Source organism: Camellia sinensis, chromosome 1, assembly GCF_055761805.1.
Source record: "Camellia sinensis isolate YWXY chromosome 1, ASM5576180v1, whole genome shotgun sequence".
Taxonomy (NCBI): domain Eukaryota; kingdom Viridiplantae; phylum Streptophyta; class Magnoliopsida; order Ericales; family Theaceae; genus Camellia; species Camellia sinensis.
Window position 1 is genome coordinate 248,401,110 of NC_138961.1, and position 22,180 is coordinate 248,423,289.

Genomic DNA, 22,180 nt, shown 5'->3' on the forward strand with positions numbered 1-22,180 from the left:
TTATCCCACTACATAATGTTCCATAATTATCCTCCGATAAAATTTTAAAATATAAAAGAAATGAAAAAAATAAACACAATATAAATGAACATAAATTACTTTTTTCTCCATTTATAAATTCACGATTCAAACAAAGTAAGAGTTCACAAAGGTAATTTGTCAAAGAAAATAAGACTCGCATAAAAAAGTTTGTCAAAGGCAAAGTAAAGATTACTTTGTGTTAGGCAAATATCAAAACTCTGTGCTGGCCAACACTAACACAGCCTTCAGAAGATGAGGCATCAACACTTATTCCACACTCTTCCAGAATCTCCTGAAGAGCAACTAATTTTGGAGAGTGGTGGAGTTTATGTTCTGAAATAATGTCAGAATTCGCAGGGAAAAGTTCTGACAAAACGCATGAGAATGTAGCGGAAATCTTTTCACCAATGACAAGCAATGGATGACCACAAAGTTTCAGCAAGTATTGAAGTGCCTGAACCAGAAAACCGCTCATAAAGTTTTAATTGGACAGGACTCAGGTCACAATATCTATCCTGAATAATTTTCTCTGGCAGATTAGACAAGACCTCATCTTTTGTTCGGCGGAGGAGAAAAGGCATGACCTGATTCATACAAAATCTTTCAGCCAGAAGTGAAAGCATGGAACTATTTGATTCTTAAAAGTTATCACCAGCTTAAAAAAGTGTAAAGAGAAGGCATCTGCTTGTGTAATGCTTCCATGGCAAGTGCCCCTGCTTCAGCATCCTTGGTTGAACATTTAGAATCCCTAGCTGCCAGCAGTGGTTTTCCATAAGTGGCTTGGAACTGTCAAAGTGGTCCAATGAATTATCCTCAGTCTCATAACATAACTAGAAATTAAATTTAAACCAATGGCACATGGAGATAGAATCACTGCATATATAGGGATTTCTACACCTATATATATCTATCTTTATTATGGGAGCTAGCAATCCCCTACAAATACACATCTACATATCTATCTATCAATCTATATATACACACATATATAGTCTAATATTTCAGTTCTTGCCAATAGCTTCCTTAAATGTATCATGCAACTCAACCTGGAAATGAACGTCTTATGAAGGTGGCTAATTTATTGAGCAAACTTACCTGCAACAAGACATTTTTGGTATATAATGACACTTCTACATGTTATTCCATGACGCAATGAGGCCATAAGAGCCATAGAGCAATGATATGCACCAGTTACAAGTGATCCAAAACCAGTATGTTAATCAACCATTTACAGTAGTACTTGACTGACTGGAAGAAATAATTTTAAGAACATGCAAAAATCAAACAAGTTAATTCCACAAAAAATCCAATGGCTTTACCCACAAAATAAAAATGTAAGTATACAACAGAATGCGTGGATGGCAAATGCAGTCATATTCAATCTAGATCAATTTCCATATATTTGTTCTTCTAAAAATCTACATGCAAAACAAACAAAGGCAAATTTGTAAGGGATAATAACTGATATGTTGCCCACAACCTTCTGTGGCAAGGTGAAGACACATATATGCACTGTACGATATCCAATGATCAATTCGCAGATAATGTGGTGCATAACACAAATAATTTCCTGACATCATTCAATATATATACAAAAATTTGTCTTAGCTAATGCAATATTTACTATCATGCTAATTTATCAGGATAAGTTTTAAGTTTGAGAAACATAATACAGGTCTGAGAGTTCAATGTACACTCATAGTTCAAATCCGTATTGCAGTCCATAATGGAGGTGAAATTTCACATACACCAGGCCCAGCTTCTTAGCCATGTGGTCATTAAAATATCTTATTTACATCCTTCCTATACATTTATGTATTGCTTTATAACATTCACATTCTTCATGACTAAGACATCCAACAAACAACAAATGAAACTAGGAACAGATACCTCATGCACTAAATGTTCAATAAAAACTTACTTCAGGATAACTACATAGAAACATAACACAGATGGAAAAAAACATGCCTGTCTCTCAGTTCCAAGAAATCCTGGCATTAGAAAGTCAAATAGGGACCACAAATCCAAGACATTATTCTGCAACACGAGGCAAATCATTTGTCAGGAAAACTTTAAAACTATTTTTCAATGCTCACCAAGTATTTACACTAGCAACAACCTGTATTGGTGTTCCACTCAATACGAGGCGGTGTTAGGCCTTCAACTGTTTCACAGCACAAGTGATTTTAGACTTAGAATTCTTGATGATATGACCCTCATCTAAAATACAATAGTTCCAGAAAAGCTGTCCAAGATAATCAATGTCTTTGCGGACCACATCATATGATGTTATAATGACATTATGCTTATCAAATTGACTTCGAAGTAAAATTCGCTCTTGAGCAGAACCGGCATATTGAAGTGTGGTTATTAAAGACGCATCAATGAACTTCTCTATCTCATAGACCCAGTGTCCAACAAGCGTTGATGGGCAAACAATTAGTGATGATGGAGGATCCTTGGATTGTCTTACCAACATCAGGAGATAGTGAGAAAGATAGAATTAGAGAAGAATTTCCACACAAAAAAAAGGAGGAGAAAAAGGAAATAAGAACGAAAAGAAAATAGAAGAAAGAACAACATAGAAGTAGTGTAGGAGATTTAAGCAGAGTATTTAGGGGAAAAGAGAACCTCCGGGGATTAGTATAAGAAGGGCATCACGAAATCACGGCCCTTGTACATAGGATATATACAAAAAAGACCCAAGTGTGTCAACTGGAGCATATAAATCTCCCAAAAGTTCCACAAAATGAATAAAGAAAAAGAAAAGGTGAAGAAATTGTACCATGTCTCAGTGCTCACTGTTAAAATAGATTGAGATGTATATTATTGATTGATGTGTATTGATTGATGTGTATTTACAATGTTTACAATTCCTATATATAGAAGAGAGGGTGGTAGTAGGTGTAGGTGGGTGGTAGTTTACATTTTACAATTTACATTTTACATTAATAGCCCCCCTCAAACTCAAGGAGGATAGGTACTTACCATATCATTGTAAAAAAATGTGATTACGTGGCATTGCTATAATAGAATTTTTCTAAATAAAAACAAGAAACAAATATGGGACTCTGGGCTTCTTCCAAAAAAAAAATCTTTATAAAGTGTTTGATTTGATTTTTAAAATATGATTTGAATGAAAAAATTAAAAAAATTTGTTTAATTAACTAATTTTTTACCCATTTAAAAAAAAAATAGTTTTTAAACTTTAATTTCATCTCTCCTATCTCCTTTTATTATTATTATTATTGACAAATCAACCCATCAATTTTTCTACCTCCACTCCCACTCTCTCACATTTTATATATAAATTAATCAAATTTTTTCTTATACCTATATTTAACTAAAAATAAATAAATAAACAATTATAAATGATTCAAAAAATATTTTCAAAATTTAAAGCCAAATAAATTTTTCATTTTCAAAACCATTTTAACAACTCATTTATCAAATCACAACTCAAAACTCATCCTAAAAAAAAAAAAAAAAATTGTAGCCCTTGTTTCGAAATTTCAATTCATGACCTTTGCGTATGAACTCGTTGGGTTCTTTCCAGCTTCAATGGCCTCTCTTCTCCAGAAAATACTGACAGAGCAATCTGCCAAATATGTAAATCTCGGCCCTTTTTCTGGTCTGGTCTTCCTAAACCATAGGGGATTCGATTTCTCGTCCTTCCCAATCTTTCCAAATCGGGTTTCTTTCTTTAAACCTTGTTCTTTCGACTGGGTTACACCGACAATCCGACGATGAAGAAAAGAGAGAGGTTCGTTTAATCTTGTTTGTTGTTCTGATTAACCTGGGGTTTTGTATCATATTTAATATTGATTCAAATTCAATGAAAATGAGTAATTTAGGGCCTCTCGTTTTCAGTTTATATTTATGAAAATTTTATAAATTGGTTTTTGTTTATTTTTGAAAAACATAAACTACAAACGCGTTTTGTTTAGACAAAATGTTTAAAAAAATTTAAAAATATAAAAAAGAGTGAGAAATGACAAGTACTGGTGGGTGGCGGGTGGAGACGAGTTGTGGCGGTGGAAGACGGTAGTGGAAAATGATAACGGGTGGTGGTGGTGGTGGTGGAAGACGGTGGTGGAAAATGGTTGGGTGGGTGACGGTGGCGGGTGGTGGGTAGTAGCGAGTGGGTGGTGGTGGCGGTGGCGGTGGCGGCAGGTGGGTGGGTGGCGGAGGGCGGGTGGTGGTGGGTGGGTGGTGGTGGCAGGTGGGTGGGTGACGGTGAAGGGTGGTGGGTGGTAGCGAGTGGGTGGTGGTGGTGGTGGTGGTAGCAGGTGGTGGGTGGTGGCGGTAGGCGGATGGCGGGTGGTGGCGGGTAGGTGGCGAGTGGTGGTGGTGGGTGGGTGGGTGACGGTGGTGGTGGTGGCAGGTGGTAGTGGGTAGGTGGCGGGTGGTGGGTGGGTGGGTGCTGGTGGCGGGTGGTAACAAGTGGGTGGTGGTGGTGGTGGTGATGGTGATGGTGGTGGGTTGTGGTGGCAGGTGGGTGACGGATGGCGGGTGGTAGCGGCGGTGGTGGGTGGGTGACGGTGGCGGGTGGTAGTGGCAGGTGGGTGGTGGGTGATGCTGGTGGTGGTGGTGGTGGTGGGTGGCGGGTGGGTGGCTGGTGGTAACGGGTGGTGGATGGTGGTGGCAAGTGGGTGGTGAGTGGTGGTGGCAGGTAGGTGGCGGGCGGTGGTGGTGGTGGTGGTAGCGGCGGCGGCGGCGAGGGGTGGGTGGCAGGTGGGGGGTGGTGGTGGTGGTAGCGGTGGCGAGGGGTGGGTGGTGGCAGGTGGTGAGTGGTGGTGGCGGAAGACGGTGGTGGAAAATGGTGGCGGGTGATAGCTAGTGTTGGGCGGTAAAAAAAAAAAAACTTAAGACTCAAAACGTAAACTCATTTTTTGAGTTTATATTTTTTGGCCAAATTTTATAAACTGAGACCATTAATTTATAAATCAAAAATTTACCAAACAAGTTTTTATTTGAGTTTTAAAATTTTTTGTAAATATAAATTGAAAATTAAAAACGTAAGCGTTACCAAACGGCACCTTAGTATCTTTTATTATCTGTCAGTTTTATTGTTCATTTTGCTGTCACGAATGTTGGATTTCTATAATGTTTTAACAAAATGTAGTTTGAGGCAGTTCCTGTAAATTGATGTGGCACTAGAATAGAATTTGACTCATCTTCCTACTATTTAAAAGGAAAGCAATTAATAATTGTCAAATTAGTTTGTCAAAAAAAATTGGAAGTTTTATTAGTTTGTATATATATATATATATATCGTCGTAACAATATGCAAATGTAATAAATTATTTTTATTTGCAAATTTGGTATTCAATATAAGAAATCAGGTTCCGAAGTTGTTTGGCAAAGAGTATTAGAAGGAAACACAACAGAAGTCTCTCTCTCTCCTGAATATTATGAGGTCAAGACATTTTGTTGGGATTTGTTAAAGACCCCTAGAATGTTTTATATCAAGCTGAATCTTGTGAAAATGAAATGTATGTTCATTAGTACATGCTTTTGTTGTGAAGATTGAGAGTACAAATACTCATTTGTGCTTTTTTTTAACAAAATTCCATTAAATTTTATACATTGTTATTTTGTTTTCTTTTTTAAACCATTAAATATTGAACTTCAGATGAGGTTGTGGATTGCTCTCATGTCATGGTAAGCAACTCTGGGAACTGTGTAAAGAGAAATACAAACCACTTTGGCTTAAAGCGATTTAAAGCTATATCCAGAGTGTATAAGGCATATGAAGAAGTTCATATCAACTGTGGAGAAATCACCTTCCCAGAGATACAGTTCTAGGAAGAGCACAGACCAGTTTGAGCAGCCTCGGAGGAGCACAGATGTTTTCGAGGCTTCAAGGAAAAGCACTGACCGGAGAGAGAAACCAAGACACAGCACCAAGTGTTGGTGTCTAATACAAACACATCACATTCTTAAAAATATCTGTACTTCCTAAATTATTACTGTTTTGTAAATGGGTCAAATTGTCAGAGCCAAACAAATTGTTAATACTATGCCTATAATATGTTAATAAATACTATATTAATCTGTATAGATCTATAGCTGAGTTGTTGCTAGCCTAGCACAGATAGACACCTTCTTTTTCTTTTGCTTTCAGCCATCTTTCAGTGGCCTTTCATTTGTATATTTCCTTTGTTCATCATTTTGTCTTGTAAAACATCTCCTATATAATGGAGGTTCCATTTGGTTGCAATACACATCAAAAACATAGAGCTAATATTTGCTCTCTCAATCTCTCTCAATTTCTTATATGGTATCAGAGCACAGGTTTTCTGCCTAGCCTCTTCTTCCAACATATTTTTTCTGCAGATTGCATTTCATCTGTATCCCTTTTTCGTCCATCTCTGAAATACAGTTTTCACCACACCAGATCTGTATCCCTTTTTCGTCCATCTCTGAAATACAGTTTTCACCACACCAGAGCCTTCGTCTCCTCCGGACGATTCCAACGCCACCAATTTCAGCCCAATACGACGTTACACGCGCTCTCACGCGCCACTTCTGTGAACGGCGCGTCGCCTGCCTCCGCCTTCCGCCTCACACGCGCTCCACGCGTCCTCCACACTGTCCCGTGCTAACGTGCACCGCGCACTACCTTGCTAACGTGCGCCGCGTGTTTCTGACGTCAGCACACGTCAGCACTCTCTGCTACCGTGCACTGCCTGGCCTGTTTTGTTAACGTGCGCCGCGCCCTTTGCCTCTCATTTCTGTGCCTCTGTGGTCATATTTTGGGTCGTTTCACTCCTTTTCCCACTAATTTCGGCCTTCTGAATTCACTGGTAACCTCGGTTTTTTCAGATTCTACCTCCATTGTGCTATTTTTCCCTCATGGATCGCCCGGATTCCTCTAATCACCCTATTTCCGTTATTCTTGACGGGACTAATTATGTCCTTTGGGCACAAGCCATGTCTGGCTTCCTCAAAGGCAAGAAACTTTGGCGTATCATTACTGGGGATGTGTGCAAACCAGTCCCAGCAACCACGGAATCCGCTGCCACGGACTCCGCTGCCAAATATATCGACCGACTAGAAGATTGGGATAGTAAAAACTATCAGATCATCACCTGGCTTCGCAATACTTCTATTACATCCATCAGCCTTCAATTTGGTAGGTTCCAACTTGAGTCTGCTTCCTCTCCAGCCAAGGCCATCTGGGATTTTTTGCAAGAACGCTATCAGACTACCGGTCTTGCTCACCAATATCAGCTTCTGAGTCATCTTCACCGTATGCGCCAAGAAAACACTCAGACCATTAATGATTTCCTCTCCCAAATATATTATGTTTGGGATCAACTCGCTCTTTCTGAGCCTCCATGGCCTCATACTGAGGATGCTACCTTGTTTACTACCTACCGTGACCAACAGCGCTTGGTTCAGTTTCTCATGGCTCTCACTCCTCGTTTTGAGCCCGTCCGCGCATCTCTCCTACATCGCACTCCTTTACCCACTCTTGAGCAAGCCGTTTCTGAACTCCTGTCCGAGGAAACCAAGTTTGGTACTCTCCATCCACACCCTGTGGACTCTGTTCTTGCTACTCCCCAGATTCGGAGTTCTCCTTCACCACAGCGGTCCACTACCTGCAACTATTGTCACAACCGCAATCTTCCATCGACTCATCTTCTGGTTCATTGTCCCGTTCGTCTTTGTCGATTTTGCAACAAGACTGGCCCCGGTCATCTCCAACAAGATTGCTTCCGCAATCCTACCCGTGCCTCTCGCCATGGTCCTTCCACCGGGAATTTTTCCTGCAGCAACTCTCACCGTTCTGGGACTCCATTTAAAAACATGCCTGCTCCACGCACTGCTGCTGCCGCCTCCGAAGCTTCACCTTCTTCTGTCCCTGTAGATCCTTCCACTCCGGTCTTCTCTCATACCGATGTTGAAGCCATGTTTCAACATTTTTGGCAGCATTCCGGTACTCCTCCATCTCCTGCTTTGTCTACCACCGCAGGTAACACTTCCTGGTACTTTGACTCTGCTTGTTGTAATCACATGACCTTTGATCCTACTATTTTTACTCCTCTCTCTTCGACTCCTCATGTTCCTTCTATCCATACTGCTGATGGGTCTCTTCTGTCTGTAAGTCATGTTGGGTCTGTTTCCACCTCTCACTTATCTTTATCCCATGTATATCTTATGCCTGCTCTCACTTTAAATCTTATCTCCATTAGTCAATTATGTGAGCATGGTCTAACTGTTACCTTTTCCCATACTGGTTGTTTGGTGCAGGACCCTCGGACCAGGCAAACTCTTGGGATAGGCCGTAAGCAAGGACGTCTCTACGAACTTATCCATCTTCATGTTCCGGATTCCTCTCAAATCACTGCTCCTACCACTGCTACCACTGCTCCTCCTTTATCTCATTTTCAGCTTTGGCACTATCGTTTGGGCCATCTTTCTGTTGGTCGTTTGAAGTCTTTAATTTCTAGTGGTCATTTGGGTACTGTAAGTTCTGATGCTTTCAATTGTGTGTCCTGTCAACTTGCAAAACAACCTGCTTTGTCGTTTAATAAAAGTGATTCTGTTTCTCTTGCGCTCTTTGATCTCATTCATTCTGATATTTGGGGACCCTCTCCTACTCCTACTATGGGAGGCGCACGTTATTTTGTTGTTTTTATAGATGATTTTTCTCATTTTACATGGTTGTTTCTTATGAAAAATCGCTCTGAACTCAAACAACTTTATTACAATTTTGCTGCAATGGTTAAAACCCAATTTTCTAAAACTATCAAGATTTTTCGCTCCGACAATGCCATGGAATATAAAGATTTTGACTTTCTTTCCTTCCTTAGGAGTCATGGTACTCAACCTCATCGTTCCTGTCCAGGTACGTCCCAACAAAATGGCCGTGCTGAACGAAAACATCGGCATCTACTTGACACTACTCGAGCCCTCCTTCTCTCTTCCTCTTGTCCAGAAAATTTTTGGGGTGAAGCCGCTCTCACTGCTGCTTACACTATCAATTGTATCCCTACACCGGTCATTCATAATCACACTCCATATGAGCGTTTACATGGCACCCGTCCCCCTTACGACACCCTTAGGGTTTTTGGCTCTGCCTGTTTTGTTCTTCTCCAACCTCATGAACGTACCAAACTTGAACCTCGTTCTCGCCTTTGTTGCTTCTTGGGGTATGGTATTGAACATAAAGGGTATCGCTGTTAGGATCCTCTCTCCCAGTGTCTCCGTATCTCTCGTCATGTGGTCTTTTGGGAACACACAATGTTTTCCTCCCTCTCTCAATTCCGTTTATCCGTTCCCTCACCCTCTCTGTGTTTTACTAACCCTTCTGCAGATCTGTTTTCTGATGAGCTTCCTCCACTGCCCATGCCTGACTCTCTTGAGACTGCCTTGCCTACTGGTCTTTCTTAAGCACCTGCCAGCTCTGATGGTCTTGATCTTGCTCCCTCGGACTCCTCACCCTCTGTTGAGTCTCTTCCTCTGGCTCCTCCTCCTCCTGCTCGACCACACCGGGTAATCCAACCTTCTACTCGTCTTCGTGACTTTATTGTTGGTTCTACTGCTTTTTCTACTTATGAACCCACCTCCTATCGGGAGGCTCGCTCTAATCCTCTTTGGCAGCAAGCTATGACTGATGAATTACAGGCTTTAGACAAAACTCACACTTGGGACATTGTTGATCTTCCTCTTGGCAAGACTGCCATTGGCTGTAAATGGGTATACAAAATCAAAACCTGTTCTGATGGCTCTATTGAGCGCTATAAAGCTCGCCTTGTTGCTAAAGGCTTCAATCAAGAATATGGGATTGACTATGAGGAGACCTTTGCTCCTGTTGCTCGTCTCACCTCTGTTCGCAGCCTCATTGCAGTTGCTACTACCCGACACTGGGATCTTTATCAAATGGATGTGAAAAATGCCTTTCTTAATGGTGTTCTTCTTGAGGAGGTCTACATGCAACCTCCCCCTGGGTCTACTTATCCACCTCATAAAGTCTGCAAACTTCAACGTGCTTTATATGGTCTCAAACAAGCTCCCCGCGCTTGGTTTGCCAAGTTCAGCTCTACTATTCATGACTGTGGTTTCACCTCCAGCTCTTATGATACTGCACTTTTTATCCGCAAAACTGCTCAGGGGACCACCTTGCTTCTTCTTTATGTGGATGATATGATTATCACCGGTGATGATGTCAATGGTATTCTTCATCTTAAACAATTTCTTAGCCATCATTTCGAGATGAAAGACCTTGGTCCTCTCAGCTATTTCTTGGGTCTTGAAATCTTCCATGATTCCACGGGTTCTTTTCTCTCTCAGGCTAAGTACACATCTGATCTTCTCACCCGTGCTGGTCTTACCGATTGCCAGACTGCCTCAACTCCCCTGGAGCCTCAGAGTCGTCTCACACCTCTTGATGGCACTCTTCTCTCTGATGCTACTCTATATCGTCAGCTGGTTGGCAGTCTTGTCTATCTCACTGTTACTCGTCCTGATATTGCCTATGCCGTCCATATTGTCAGCCAGTTTATGTCGGCTCCTCGTACCACACATTATGCTGCATTACTTCGTATCATTCACTATCTCAAAGGCACCATGTTTCATGGTCTTCATTATTCCGCCCGCTCCTCTCTCCAGCTTCGTGCTTTCTCTGATGTTGATTGGGCTGGCGATCCTACTGACCGCCGCTCTACTACTGGGTTTTGCTTTTTTCTGGGTGATTCTCTTATTTCTTGGCGCAGTAAGAAACAATCTCTTACTGCTCATTCTAGTACCGAAGCCGAATACCGTGCCCTTGCTGATACTACTCAGGAGCTTCTCTGGCTTCGTTGGCTTCTTGCTGACATGGGTGTTACTCCCTCTGGCGCTACTGCTCTCTTTTGTGACAATCACAGTGCTCTTCAAATTGCTCACAATGATGTTTTTCATGATCGCACCAAGCACATTGAGATTGACTGCCATTTTATTCGGCAACACGTTACTCATGGTACTGTCCATCTCCATCCGATCTCTTCTGTTGATCAACCTGCTGATATCTTCACCAAAGCTCATTCTCCTGGCCGCTTCGTTGACCTTGTCTCCAAACTCAAGTTGGTTGATGTTTGTCCTCCTTGAGTTTGAGGGGGGATGTTAATACTATACCTATAATATGTTAATAAATACTATATTAATCTGTATAGATCTATAGCTGAGTTGTTGCTAGCCTAGCACAGATAGACACCTTCTTTTTCTTTTGCTTTCAGCCATCTTTCGGTGGCCTTTCATTTGTATATTTCCTTTGTTCATCATTTTGTCTTGTAAAACATCTCCTATATAATGGAGGTTCCATTTGGTTGCAATACACATCAAAAACATAGAGCTAATATTTGCTCTCTCAATCTCTCTCAATTTCTTATACAAATAATTTATCATATATTAACCTTCACAATACAAGTCACAGTCAATTCACTATTGAAAAGTGAAGATGTAGGGTAGGGTAGAGTGACCAACAAAAAATTGAAAAAAGCCTAGGCAGACTTCAACTTAACGTTGGGGAATTTTAATTTCATTGATAGCAAGCAAGGAAGTTGATTCAGCATCTGCTTTGCTTTTTGTCTTTTGTTCCATTTCTGATAGCTATATAAAGGGCAAGTCAGATTGCAAGAAGAACACACAACACAAGCCTTCCTATTTTTCTCCTCTCTTAAAGAGTCTTTGCATTGTCTTTCTTTGACAACATGGCCATGAGCAAGATGACACCAGGTTCCATGCAGCAACTGATCAAAGGCGACCGAAGCATGCTCATGTCGTCTGACGACAATGTTCTGATGAAGCAAATTCAGGGTACCCATAACCCAGATGGCCGCGAAATCGATGTCAAACCTATTCTCGATATTGTAGAGGACATCCTCAGCCGCTCCACCATGCAAGTCGAAACCAGCATTGTCCCGGTATAACAAATTCTACCTTATAATCATCCTCGATCCTGTCCCCAAATCTCTGTTTTCTTTGTTGATAAAATTAATTTAGTTGCGATTTGAATACTGTAGGGCATGGGAGTCCAAGGACACATGGAGACTTTGGAAGAGAAAGGCCAACAAGCGGGTGTCATTAACATGCTTGAGGCACTGTCCTTCATAATTGATCGACTTTCCAGCGAGGTTATTACTTTAAGCACATCCATAACTACTATATTTTGTAACACATTTTATCCAATTCATTGCATCTAGTGACTTTTAATTTTAAAAATCTAATTATAATTTACATTATCAGATAGCATACAAGTGTCTGGGTGGCATGGACGGCCATCAAATAACAGTCTCTCTGTTCACCGTGCTATCAAACTATTCATGGGAAGCCAAGCTGGTGCTTGCACTAGCAGCTTTCGCTTTGAACTACGGAGAATTCTGGCTCCTGGCTCAGATCTACACATCAAACCAACTCGCAAAATCAATGGCGCTCCTGAAGCAATTACCGGTCATCATGGAACACTCTGGCCCACTGAAATCCCGGTTTGATGCACTTAACACTCTGATCAAGGCCATGTTGGATTTGACCAGGTGCATTGTGCAATTGAAGGGTCTACCCTCTTCATATGTCACACAGGAGGTGCCTGCCTTGTCCGCGGCCATAGCCACTATCCCAACTGCTGTCTACTGGACTGTTAGAGGCATCATCGCTTGCGCTACCCAGATCACTAGCCTCACTAGCATGGGCTTTGAGTACGTTTAATGATTTGTTACAATGTTAACTCATTTAAGTATCAAGTCTTTATGTATGAATATCTAGTTTGCCTGATAATAATATCGATGTTTGCAGATTCGTAACATCTGCTACAGAGGCATGGGAGCTATCGACCTTGGCTCACAAGATCAACAGCATACATGACCATCTTAAGAAGCAACTCGAGCTCTGCTTCCAACTCATAGGTAATTAAGCTCTAACCCTTTCAAAAAAGTTTAAATCTACACCATCCACTTCACTTTTGCCATAAAAATTCATGATGCATAACAATTGTAAACTAAACATTACGATTGTTTGATGCAGAGGAGAAAAGGAGCCTTGAAGCTTATGAGACACTGGTGCGTCTCATGGAAATGATACACTTAGACAACATGAAAGTTCTCAGGGCGCTGATTTATGCCAAGGATGATCTGCTGCCGCTCTTTGATGGTTCTGCTAAGAGAAGGGTACGTTTTAACATGGACTCTAATGGTTTTGAACATTTGTAGCTATTATTGCATGTTTATTAATTTCTTTCATCTCCATGGCCGAAAACAGGTTAGTCTGGAAGTTCTGAGGAGGAAGAATGTTTTACTGTTGATATCGGGCCTCGACATCTCTATGGATGAGCTTTCAATTTTGGAACAGATTTATAACGATTCTCGTCATCAAGGAACAAGGTTGGATCACCTGTACGAGATGGTGTGGATCCCAGTTGTGGATCGGTCGGTGCAATGGACTGATCCAATGCAAAAGCAGTTTGAGAGCTTGCAATCCACTATGCCATGGTACATGGTGCACCACCCTTCGTTGATTGATCGAGTGGTGATTAGGTTCATCAGGGAGAAGTGGCACTTCAGGAACAAGCCAATCCTAGTGGTGCTGGACCCACAAGGTAAGGTTGTGAGCCCCAATGCCATCCACATGATGTGGATATGGGGAAGCAATGCATTCCCTTTTACTAGCGCGAGAGAGGAAGCTCTCTGGAGGGAAGAGACTTGGAAGATTGAGTTGCTTGTGAATGGTATCGACCAAACAATTCTCAATTGGGTAAACTTCAGCTTCCTATATCTTAATAATCATTCCCACACAAAAATGATGTGGCAGTAATTTTTTTTATAATTAAATGTCATTTAAATAAATATTTTGTTTTAAAATGATAAATTGTCCCAAGAAATGACATCATTGAATATGCAAATTTTATATATTTCACGACTCATAAATTAATCATGCATATATATAATTCCCTCACATAGTGATTGTATTGTAATAATGAAAATGATATTGCTATACATGTACTAGAATTTGGCTTGATTTAATGTCCTCACTTCATGATTTTTTTACTATTTATCGACTCTTACATATCGAAATTTTAGACTTTCAATTGTTATTCATCAATACATCGATGTCTTTTATTATAGGTTAGAGATGGAAAATACATATTCTTGTACGGAGGGGATGACCTTGAGTGGATACGAAGATTCACAACCAGAGCAACAGCGGTTGCACGTGACGCGCGCATCTCTCTGGAGATGGTCTATGTGGGAAAGAGTAGCAAAAGGGAACAAGTTAGGAGAGTCATTCAAACCGTCAACAACGATAAAATGGGGGTTGCCTGGCAAGAGCCTATGATATGGTTCTTTTGGACTCGGCTAGAGAGCATGCTCTTCTCCAAGATTCAACTCGGCAGGGTTGACGATTACGACCCCATGATGCAAGAAATCAAGAAACTACTTAGCTACGACAAGAGTGGAGGATGGGCAGTGCTTTGCAGAGGATCAGAAGTAGTGGTCAATGGGCACGGGACCACGGTGTTGCCTACCTTGGTGGAGTACGAGGACATATGGAAAATAAATGTGCCCACCAATGGGTTCGATAAATCGTTTAAGGATCACCATGACAAGCTTCATGGGATTACGCACCCGTGTTGTCGATTTGAGTTCCCGAGCGTGGCAGGAAGGATCCCAGAGAGCATGAAATGCCCGGAGTGTCTCCGTGTCATGGAGAAGCACATCACCTTCATATGCTGCCATGATGATAGTGCTACCACCAACACCAACGTACTCTACTGAAATAAGATTCAACCATGTTGAATAATAATGCTATGAATAATACTTTGTGTGTTTTATATATCTACTTTTGTTTTTTCTTCTTTCTTGTGTAATAAGATTTAAGTGTCAAATGTAATTGTCAAGGTCACTCATGTGGGTGGGCCTTCATGTAATCGGTTGTCTAATATTGTTAAATAAGAGATACTTCCATGTTTTATGGTATAATATTAGTGATAACATATGGGATAACATTTCTCCACTTAAAATTGCTCATGATAGTATTTTCTTTTTTAATCATTCTTTCACTAAATCAAAAGAGAATTTATTTGGACATTGCAACAAGAGTAATGCTATAACTGTTACTTTATTAAATCACTTTTAATGTGCCATATATCTCATGTATTATTAGCATATTATTTGATATTAATACGAGTGACGAGACCCATTGAACTAATAATGGATTGACACATGAGATGATATATTGAAAACAATATAAAAAGGTGATAAATATAACATTATTATTGCAACAATACCTACTATATACCTTTTTCATCCACTCGATGTGTGGAGGAGATAAGAAGGGTTTATGTTTCAATAAATGGTTAAAAGTTCATTAACTTATGATTTGAAGATTGGAGATTAGGTATTAGGGATTTATGAGTTTTTAAAAATAGTTTTATGGGGGAATTACTTACTAGTTAAACAAATAAAATAAAAAAAATTCTAAATATGGAGGGGTGTAAGTTTTACTTGTACCCTCCACAGTTTTTTATTTGTACCCCATCACATAATCACTTGTACCCTTAATGTTTTTGTAATTTTTTGTTTGGATAAATTATCAATAGGTCATAATAGTTGGACTTAATTCCCATCAAGTCTTATTGAAAATAAATTCTAGTAAAATTGTCGTAAAAAATAATTTTCTATGACTATTTTTTGCATATATCGCTAAAAATTGACAATTAGTAACTTTTTTTTGTCATGATTTTTATAAATTGATGCTAACATTTATAATTAGTGACGTTTTCTACGATGAATTTTTCAAACTATCGCTAAAAATTAAAAATTAATGATTTTTTTTGTGATAATTTTTTTATACTATCGCTAAAACTTATCATTAGTGACATTTTTTGTGACAATTTTCGAACTATCGTTAAAACTTAACAATTAGTAATTTTTTTTTAATAGTGTTTGATAAAAAATGTCATTAATTATTATAAAACCTATTGGACAATAAATCCACCTATTAGGACTTATACGTATGTCCTTTTTTTTTTCTTTTTCTTTTTTCCTATCCCACTAATAACTAATTCTCCCTAATTTTATTGGTTAAGGTTTTATCCTTAATTACCATTCTTCTTTGTTCGATTAAATGATGATGTGTATATTGTCATGAAAATCATTTGAAAAATTGTAGAAATATATAAATTTAATTATAAAATTAGGCATAATCATCTTGAATTTATCATAGAATAGAAGACAATCCTGTTACATAAAATAAACTATGTGAGAAAATTATATCTAATCTTATGATTAACTCATTTAAATGAAGCATGAATTGGGTGTGTACTTAGAATTTTTTTAGGAGAAAGGTTATGGATAAATCCACCTAAAAAATTCTGAGTAAATGACTAGATGGCAGAGATTAATTTATGTAATATAAAGTCTATATTTAAAATAAATCTAAATTATAAGATATAAATTTTAAATAATTTTTGAATTAATAAGGATAAGTTCATAATATTACTTATTTTTTTACATCTACTCAGGAGTAGTATTAAAATGGGTGTACTTTTTTTGGGGCAGATAAAACAGACAGATTTATTTGCGGTAATTTTTTCTAAGCTTAATCTTATATATTTTGTGGTCTCGAGTAAATGATAGAGGATAATATTTGAGATTTAAAAAAAAAATTCTACAGTAATGCAGTATAACATCAGTTAAGTTTTGATTTATTAGACACTGAACAATATATAGATCCAAGTTTTACTACAAAAAAAATTGACTTTTTGCGACGGTAAAATACCGTTGCTAATACTCCTAATGCCGTCGCAAAAATTTTTTGCGACGGCAAAAATGACTTTTTGTGACGGCAAGAGGGGGTCACAAATGGAGGGGTTGCAAAAGAGTTTTTGCGACGGCACAGTGCCGTTGCTAATGTTTTTGCGATGGCATTTGTGTCTTTTGCGACGGCACTGTGCAGTCGCTAATAATGTTTGAATTTTCTTGACTTTTTGTGACGGCACTATTTTACTGTCGCTAAAAATGTTATTTGAGACAGCAAAAAATACCATCGCTAATAGTCTTTTTTTTGCAACGGCAAAAACACTGTTTTTGCGACGGTGTGGTGCCGTCGCAAAAAGTATTAAAAATATGAAAATTTTTATTTTTTGTGATAGTGTAATGCCGTCGCAAAAAGTATTAAAAAAATAATAAAATTTCTATTTTAAATAATAAAATTTCTACTTTTTGAGACAGTTTAGCGTCGTCGCAAAAAGTAAAACCTGTAACCAAATCAATAAAAAGAATAAAATTTTCTATTTTTTGCGACAATGTAGTGCCGTCACAAAAAAGAAAAAAAAATCCTCCGATAAAATTATTAAAAATATTAAAATTTCTCCATAATAATTACATAATAATATAAAAATTCCTGTATAAAAATAACAATTTTTTCATAATAAAATATTCTTTCATTCATAATTACACATCAACAAAATTATCCCACTACATAATGTTCCATAATTATCCTCCGATAAAATTTTAAAATATAAAAGAAATGAAAAAAATAAACACGATATAAATGAACATAAATTACTTTTTTCTCCATTTATAAATTCACGATTCAAACAAAGTAAGAGTTCACAAAGGTAATTTGTCAAAGAAAATAAGACTCGCATAAAAAAGTTTGTCAAAGGCAAAGTAAAGATTACTTTGTGTTAGGCAAATATCAAAACTCTGTGCTGGCCAACACTAACACAGCCTTCAGAAGATGAGGCATCAACACTTATTCCACACTCTTCCAGAATCTCCTGAAGAGCAACTAATTTTGGAGAGTGGTGGAGTTTATGTTCTGAAATAATGTCAGAATTCGCAGGGAAAAGTTCTGACAAAACGCATGAGAATGTAGCGGAAATCTTTTCACCAATGACAAGCAATGGATGACCACAAAGTTTCAGCAAGTATTGAAGTGCCTGAACCAGAAAACCGCTCATAAAGTTTTAATTGGACAGGACTCAGGTCACAATATCTATCCTGAATAATTTTCTCTGGCAGATTAGACAAGACCTCATCTTTTGTTCGGCGGAGGAGAAAAGGCATGACCTGATTCATACAAAATCTTTCAGCCAGAAGTGAAAGCATGGAACTATTTGATTCTTAAAAGTTATCACCAGCTTAAAAAAGTGTAAAGAGAAGGCACCTGCTTGTGTAATGCTTCCATGGCAAGTGCCCCTGCTTCAGCATCCTTGGTTGAACATTTAGAATCCCTAGCTGCCAGCAGTGGTTTTCCATAAGTGGCTTGGAACTGTCAAAGTGGTCCAATGAATTGTCCTCAGTCTCATAACATAACTAGAAATTAAATTTAAACCAATGGCACATGGAGATAGAATCACTGCATATATAGGGATTTCTACACCTATATATATCTATCTTTATTATGGGAGCTAGCAATCCCCTACAAATACACATCTACATATCTATCTATCAATCTATATATACACACATATATAGTCTAATATTTCAGTTCTTGCCAATAGCTTCCTTAAATGTATCATGCAACTCAACCTGGAAATGAACGTCTTATGAAGGTGGCTAATTTATTGAGCAAACTTACCTGCAACAAGACATTTTTGGTATATAATGACACTTCTACATGTTATTCGATGACGCAATGAGGCCATAAGAGCCATAGAGCAATGATATGCACCAGTTACAAGTGATCCAAAACCAGTATGTTAATCAACCATTTACAGTAGTACTTGACTGACTGGAAGAAATAATTTTAAGAACATGCAAAAATCAAACAAGTTAATTCCACAAAAAATTCAATGGCTTTACCCACAAAATAAAAATGTAAGTATACAACAGAATGCGTGGATGGCAAATGCAGTCATATTCAATCTAGATCAATTTCCATATATTTGTTCTTCTAAAAATCTACATGCAAAACAAACAAAGGCAAATTTGTAAGGGATAATAACTGATATGTTGCCCACAACCTTCTGTGGCAAGGTGAAGACACATATATGCACTGTACGATATCCAATGATCAATTCGCAGATAATGTGGTGCATAACACAAATAATTTCCTGACATCATTCAATATATATACAAAAATTTGTCTTAGCTAATGCAATATTTACTATCATGCTAATTTATCAGGATAAGTTTTAAGTTTGAGAAACATAATACAGGTCTGAGAGTTCAATGTACACTCATAGTTCAAATCCGTATTGCAGTCCATAATGGAGGTGAAATTTCACATACACCAGGCCCAGCTTCTTAGCCATGTGGTCATTAAAATATCTTATTTACATCCTTCCTATACATTTATGTATTGCTTTATAACATTCACATTCTTCATGACTAAGACATCCAACAAACAACAAATGAAACTAGGAACAGATACCTCATGCACTAAATGTTCAATAAAAACTTACTTCAGGATAACTACATAGAAACATAACACAGATGGAAAAAAACATGCCTGTCTCTCAGTTCCAAGAAATCCTGGCATTAGAAAGTCAAATAGGGACCACAAATCCAAGACATTATTTTGCAACACGAGGCAAATCATTTGTCAGGAAAACTTTAAAACTATTTTTCAATGCTCACCAAGTATTTACACTAGCAACAACCTGTATTGGTGTTCCACTCAATACGAGGCGGTGTTGGGCCTTCAACTGTTTCACAGCACAAGTGATTTTAGACTTAGAATTCTTGATGATATGACCCTCATCTAAAATACAATAGTTCCAGAAAAGCTGTCCAAGATAACCAATGTCTTTGCGGACCACATCATATGATGTTATAATGACATTATGCTTATCAAATTGACTTCGAAGTAAAATTCGCTCTTGAGCAGAACCGGCATATTAAAGTGTGGTTATTAAAGACGCATCAATGAACTTCTCTATCTCATAGACCCAGTGTCCAACAAGCGTTGATGGGCAAACAATTAGTGATGATGGAGGATCCTTGGATTGTCTTACCAACATCAGGAGATAGTGAGAAAGATAGAATTAGAGAAGAATTTCCACACAAAAAAAGGAGGAGAAAAAGGAAATAAGAACGAAAAGAAAATAGAAGAAAGAACAACATAGAAGTAGTGTAGGAGATTTAAGCAGAGTATTTAGGGGAAAAGAGAACCTCCGGGGATTAGTATAAGAAGGGCACCACGAAATCACGGCCCTTGTACATAGGATATATACAAAAAAGACCCAAGTGTGTCAACTGGAGCATATAAATCTCCCAAAAGTTCCACAAAATGAATAAAGAAAAAGAAAAGGTGAAGAAATTGTACCATGTCTCAGTGCTCACCTACGGAAGCTGACTCATGTTGCTCAAAATCACGAGGAACGAACCCAAACCCTGGGATTCTCGCAAATATGTCATGTACATCAGGTTCAACAACAACATTCATTTTCTCTTGGAGATACAAGAAAAAGGCAACCTGCACTTTGGACACAGAGCATACTCTTAAAATGGCCACACATGAAACATATGAATAACTATACAACTACACATAATTTTTGATGAAGGAATCAACATAATCTCAGAATATCCTCCAAACTTTCAAGGATTCAAAACCAACATCACCGACTGATTCCGATTTCCTACTTCTACGCCTAGAACTCCTGCTCTTCCTCTTCCTCCTCGACCGTGAATCATCCGAATCAACGTCTGAAACAAATTGAGACGGAGAGAGAGAGAGAGACGTAAGAAGAGATTAGGGATTTTGAGATTGGGGATTTTGGTTCAAGAGATTGGGGATTTTGGGTTTGGGTTTGGGTTTGGGGTGGGGGGAAACCCGAGCGGGAATGGAAAAGAGGAGGGGGGAAGAGATTACGGATTTTTGAGATTGGGGATTTTGGGTTTGGGTTGGGGGGAACCGAGCGGGAATGGAAAATGAAGGGGGGAGAATGGAAATTTTTTTGATTTTTTTTTCTGATTTTCATTACAAATGAATATTTAAAAAATAAAATGATTCCTTTTTTTTTTTTTTTTTGCAACGGAGGATGTCATTGTTAAAAAAAATTATTTTTTATTAAAATAATTTGTTTATAGTTAATGAATTTTTATTTTTATTTTTTCATTTAGTAAGGTTGAAAATTTATTTGTTTCATATTTATTTTAATGAATACAAAATTATTATTTTTTTTTTATTTGGTAGAAGTAGGGATAATATTTTCTATTAAAATAAAATTAATTTTTTGTGGCCAATGAAAAATATTTTTTTGCGACCCTTTTTTTTTTTGTTAAGTAATGGTGAAAGAGATAAGTGGTGAAGTTGTGGTAATGGTAGAGGAAATAGAATAGCGATGGTAGAAGAGAGGTAATGGTAATAGTAGAGAGAGAGAGAAGAGCGAGAGACAGACAAACAGACACAAAGAGAGAAAGAGGGAGAGAAGAGTGATAAGTGAGAGAGAAACAAAGAGAGAAAGAGATATATAGAGAGAGAGATAGGAAGACAGAGAGCGAAAGAGATAGAGAGAGAGAGACATATAAAAAAATAGAGAGAAATAAGAGATGAGCGAGAAATAGACAAAGAGAGAGAGAGAAATAGAAAGAAAAGAGATGATCGAGAGAAAGACATAGAAAAAGAGAGAGATGAAGAGAGAAGAAAGATAAGTGAGAGAGACAGAGAGAGAAGAAAGATGAGAGAGAGAGGGAGATAGAGAGAAGATAAATGAGCGAGAGAGAAGAGAGATGAGAGAGATAGAGAGAAGAGAGATGAGCGAGAGACAAAGAGAGAAAGAGAAAGAGACAGAGACAAAGACTGACAAACAGAGAAGAGTGATAAGTGATAGAGAGAAGAAAGGTAATATTTTGTGGTAGAGGAGAGGAAGCGGCAGTAGTGGTGAAGGTGGTGGATAAGAGACGATGGTGGTGGTGGTGATGGCGAAGGAGATTAGTGGTGAAGTTGTAGTAGTGGTAGAGTAGATGGAGTGGTAGGGGTGAAAGAGAGGTAATGGTAGTAGTAGTAGTGGCAATAGTGGTAGTGGAGTGGTGACGATAGTAGTAGTAATGGTAGTCGTAGAGGTGAAATGGCGACCGTGGTAGTAGGCTCAAAGGCGGACTAAGCTCAAGATGACCTCGGCTAAGCTCAAGATGACATCGGCTACGCACACACATACACTAAGCAAAGAACAAAATCATGCAAGCAACTTTAAGCAAATCAAGACAAGGCAAAACCTTCAAAACAA

At 38.5% G+C, this 22,180-nt stretch overlaps 2 protein-coding genes across 20 annotated transcripts; one reads left to right on the forward strand and one right to left on the reverse strand.

Annotated features, from left to right (window-relative positions):
- Positions 1 to 85: 85 nt before the first annotated feature.
- LOC114323099 (TATA-binding protein-associated factor BTAF1) lies at positions 86 to 20,933 on the reverse strand. Of its 19 annotated transcripts, XM_082901238.1 has the most exons (6): positions 20,569 to 20,859; positions 20,278 to 20,427; positions 19,613 to 19,657; positions 19,462 to 19,530; positions 18,175 to 18,279; positions 17,558 to 18,077 (listed from the first exon to the last, which is right to left on the reverse strand). In XM_082901238.1, exons 2-6 carry the CDS (start codon positions 20,278 to 20,280, stop codon positions 17,895 to 17,897), a joined length of 405 nt encoding a protein of 134 aa, XP_082757364.1. In that variant the 5' UTR covers positions 20,281 to 20,427; positions 20,569 to 20,859; the 3' UTR covers positions 17,558 to 17,894. The 19 variants fall into 19 exon arrangements, 6 of the variants coding, with proteins under 6 accessions (XP_082757364.1, XP_082757374.1, XP_082757389.1 ...); XM_082901248.1 differs by having other exon boundaries at positions 19,462 to 19,961; positions 20,295 to 20,427; positions 20,569 to 20,857; XM_082901263.1 differs by having other exon boundaries at positions 20,295 to 20,857.
- Positions 11,601 to 14,981, forward strand: LOC145805888 (protein SIEVE ELEMENT OCCLUSION B-like). Its single transcript, XM_082901227.1, has 7 exons — positions 11,601 to 11,933; positions 12,033 to 12,143; positions 12,256 to 12,704; positions 12,802 to 12,911; positions 13,030 to 13,172; positions 13,264 to 13,755; positions 14,127 to 14,981. Exons 1-7 carry the CDS (start codon positions 11,721 to 11,723, stop codon positions 14,775 to 14,777), a joined length of 2,169 nt encoding a protein of 722 aa, XP_082757353.1. The 5' UTR covers positions 11,601 to 11,720; the 3' UTR covers positions 14,778 to 14,981.
- Positions 20,934 to 22,180: the final 1,247 nt, after the last annotated feature.

Coding starts and splice junctions, on each gene's coding strand:
- LOC145805888 (XM_082901227.1), top strand. CDS start 11,721: ATGGCCATGAGCAAGATGACACCAGGTTCCATGCAGCAACTGATCAAA. Junction 11,934..12,032: donor TCGAAACCAGCATTGTCCCG/GTATAACAAATT, acceptor TGAATACTGTAG/GGCATGGGAGTCCAAGGACA. Junction 12,705..12,801: donor CTCACTAGCATGGGCTTTGA/GTACGTTTAATG, acceptor CGATGTTTGCAG/ATTCGTAACATCTGCTACAG.
- LOC114323099 (XM_082901238.1), bottom strand. Junction 19,531..19,612: donor TGAGTGGAACACCAATACAG/GTTGTTGCTAGT, acceptor CTCGTGTTGCAA/AATAATGTCTTGGATTTGTG. Junction 18,078..18,174: donor TGGAAGCATTACACAAGCAG/GTGCCTTCTCTT, acceptor TGTATGAATCAG/GTCATGCCTTTTCTCCTCCG.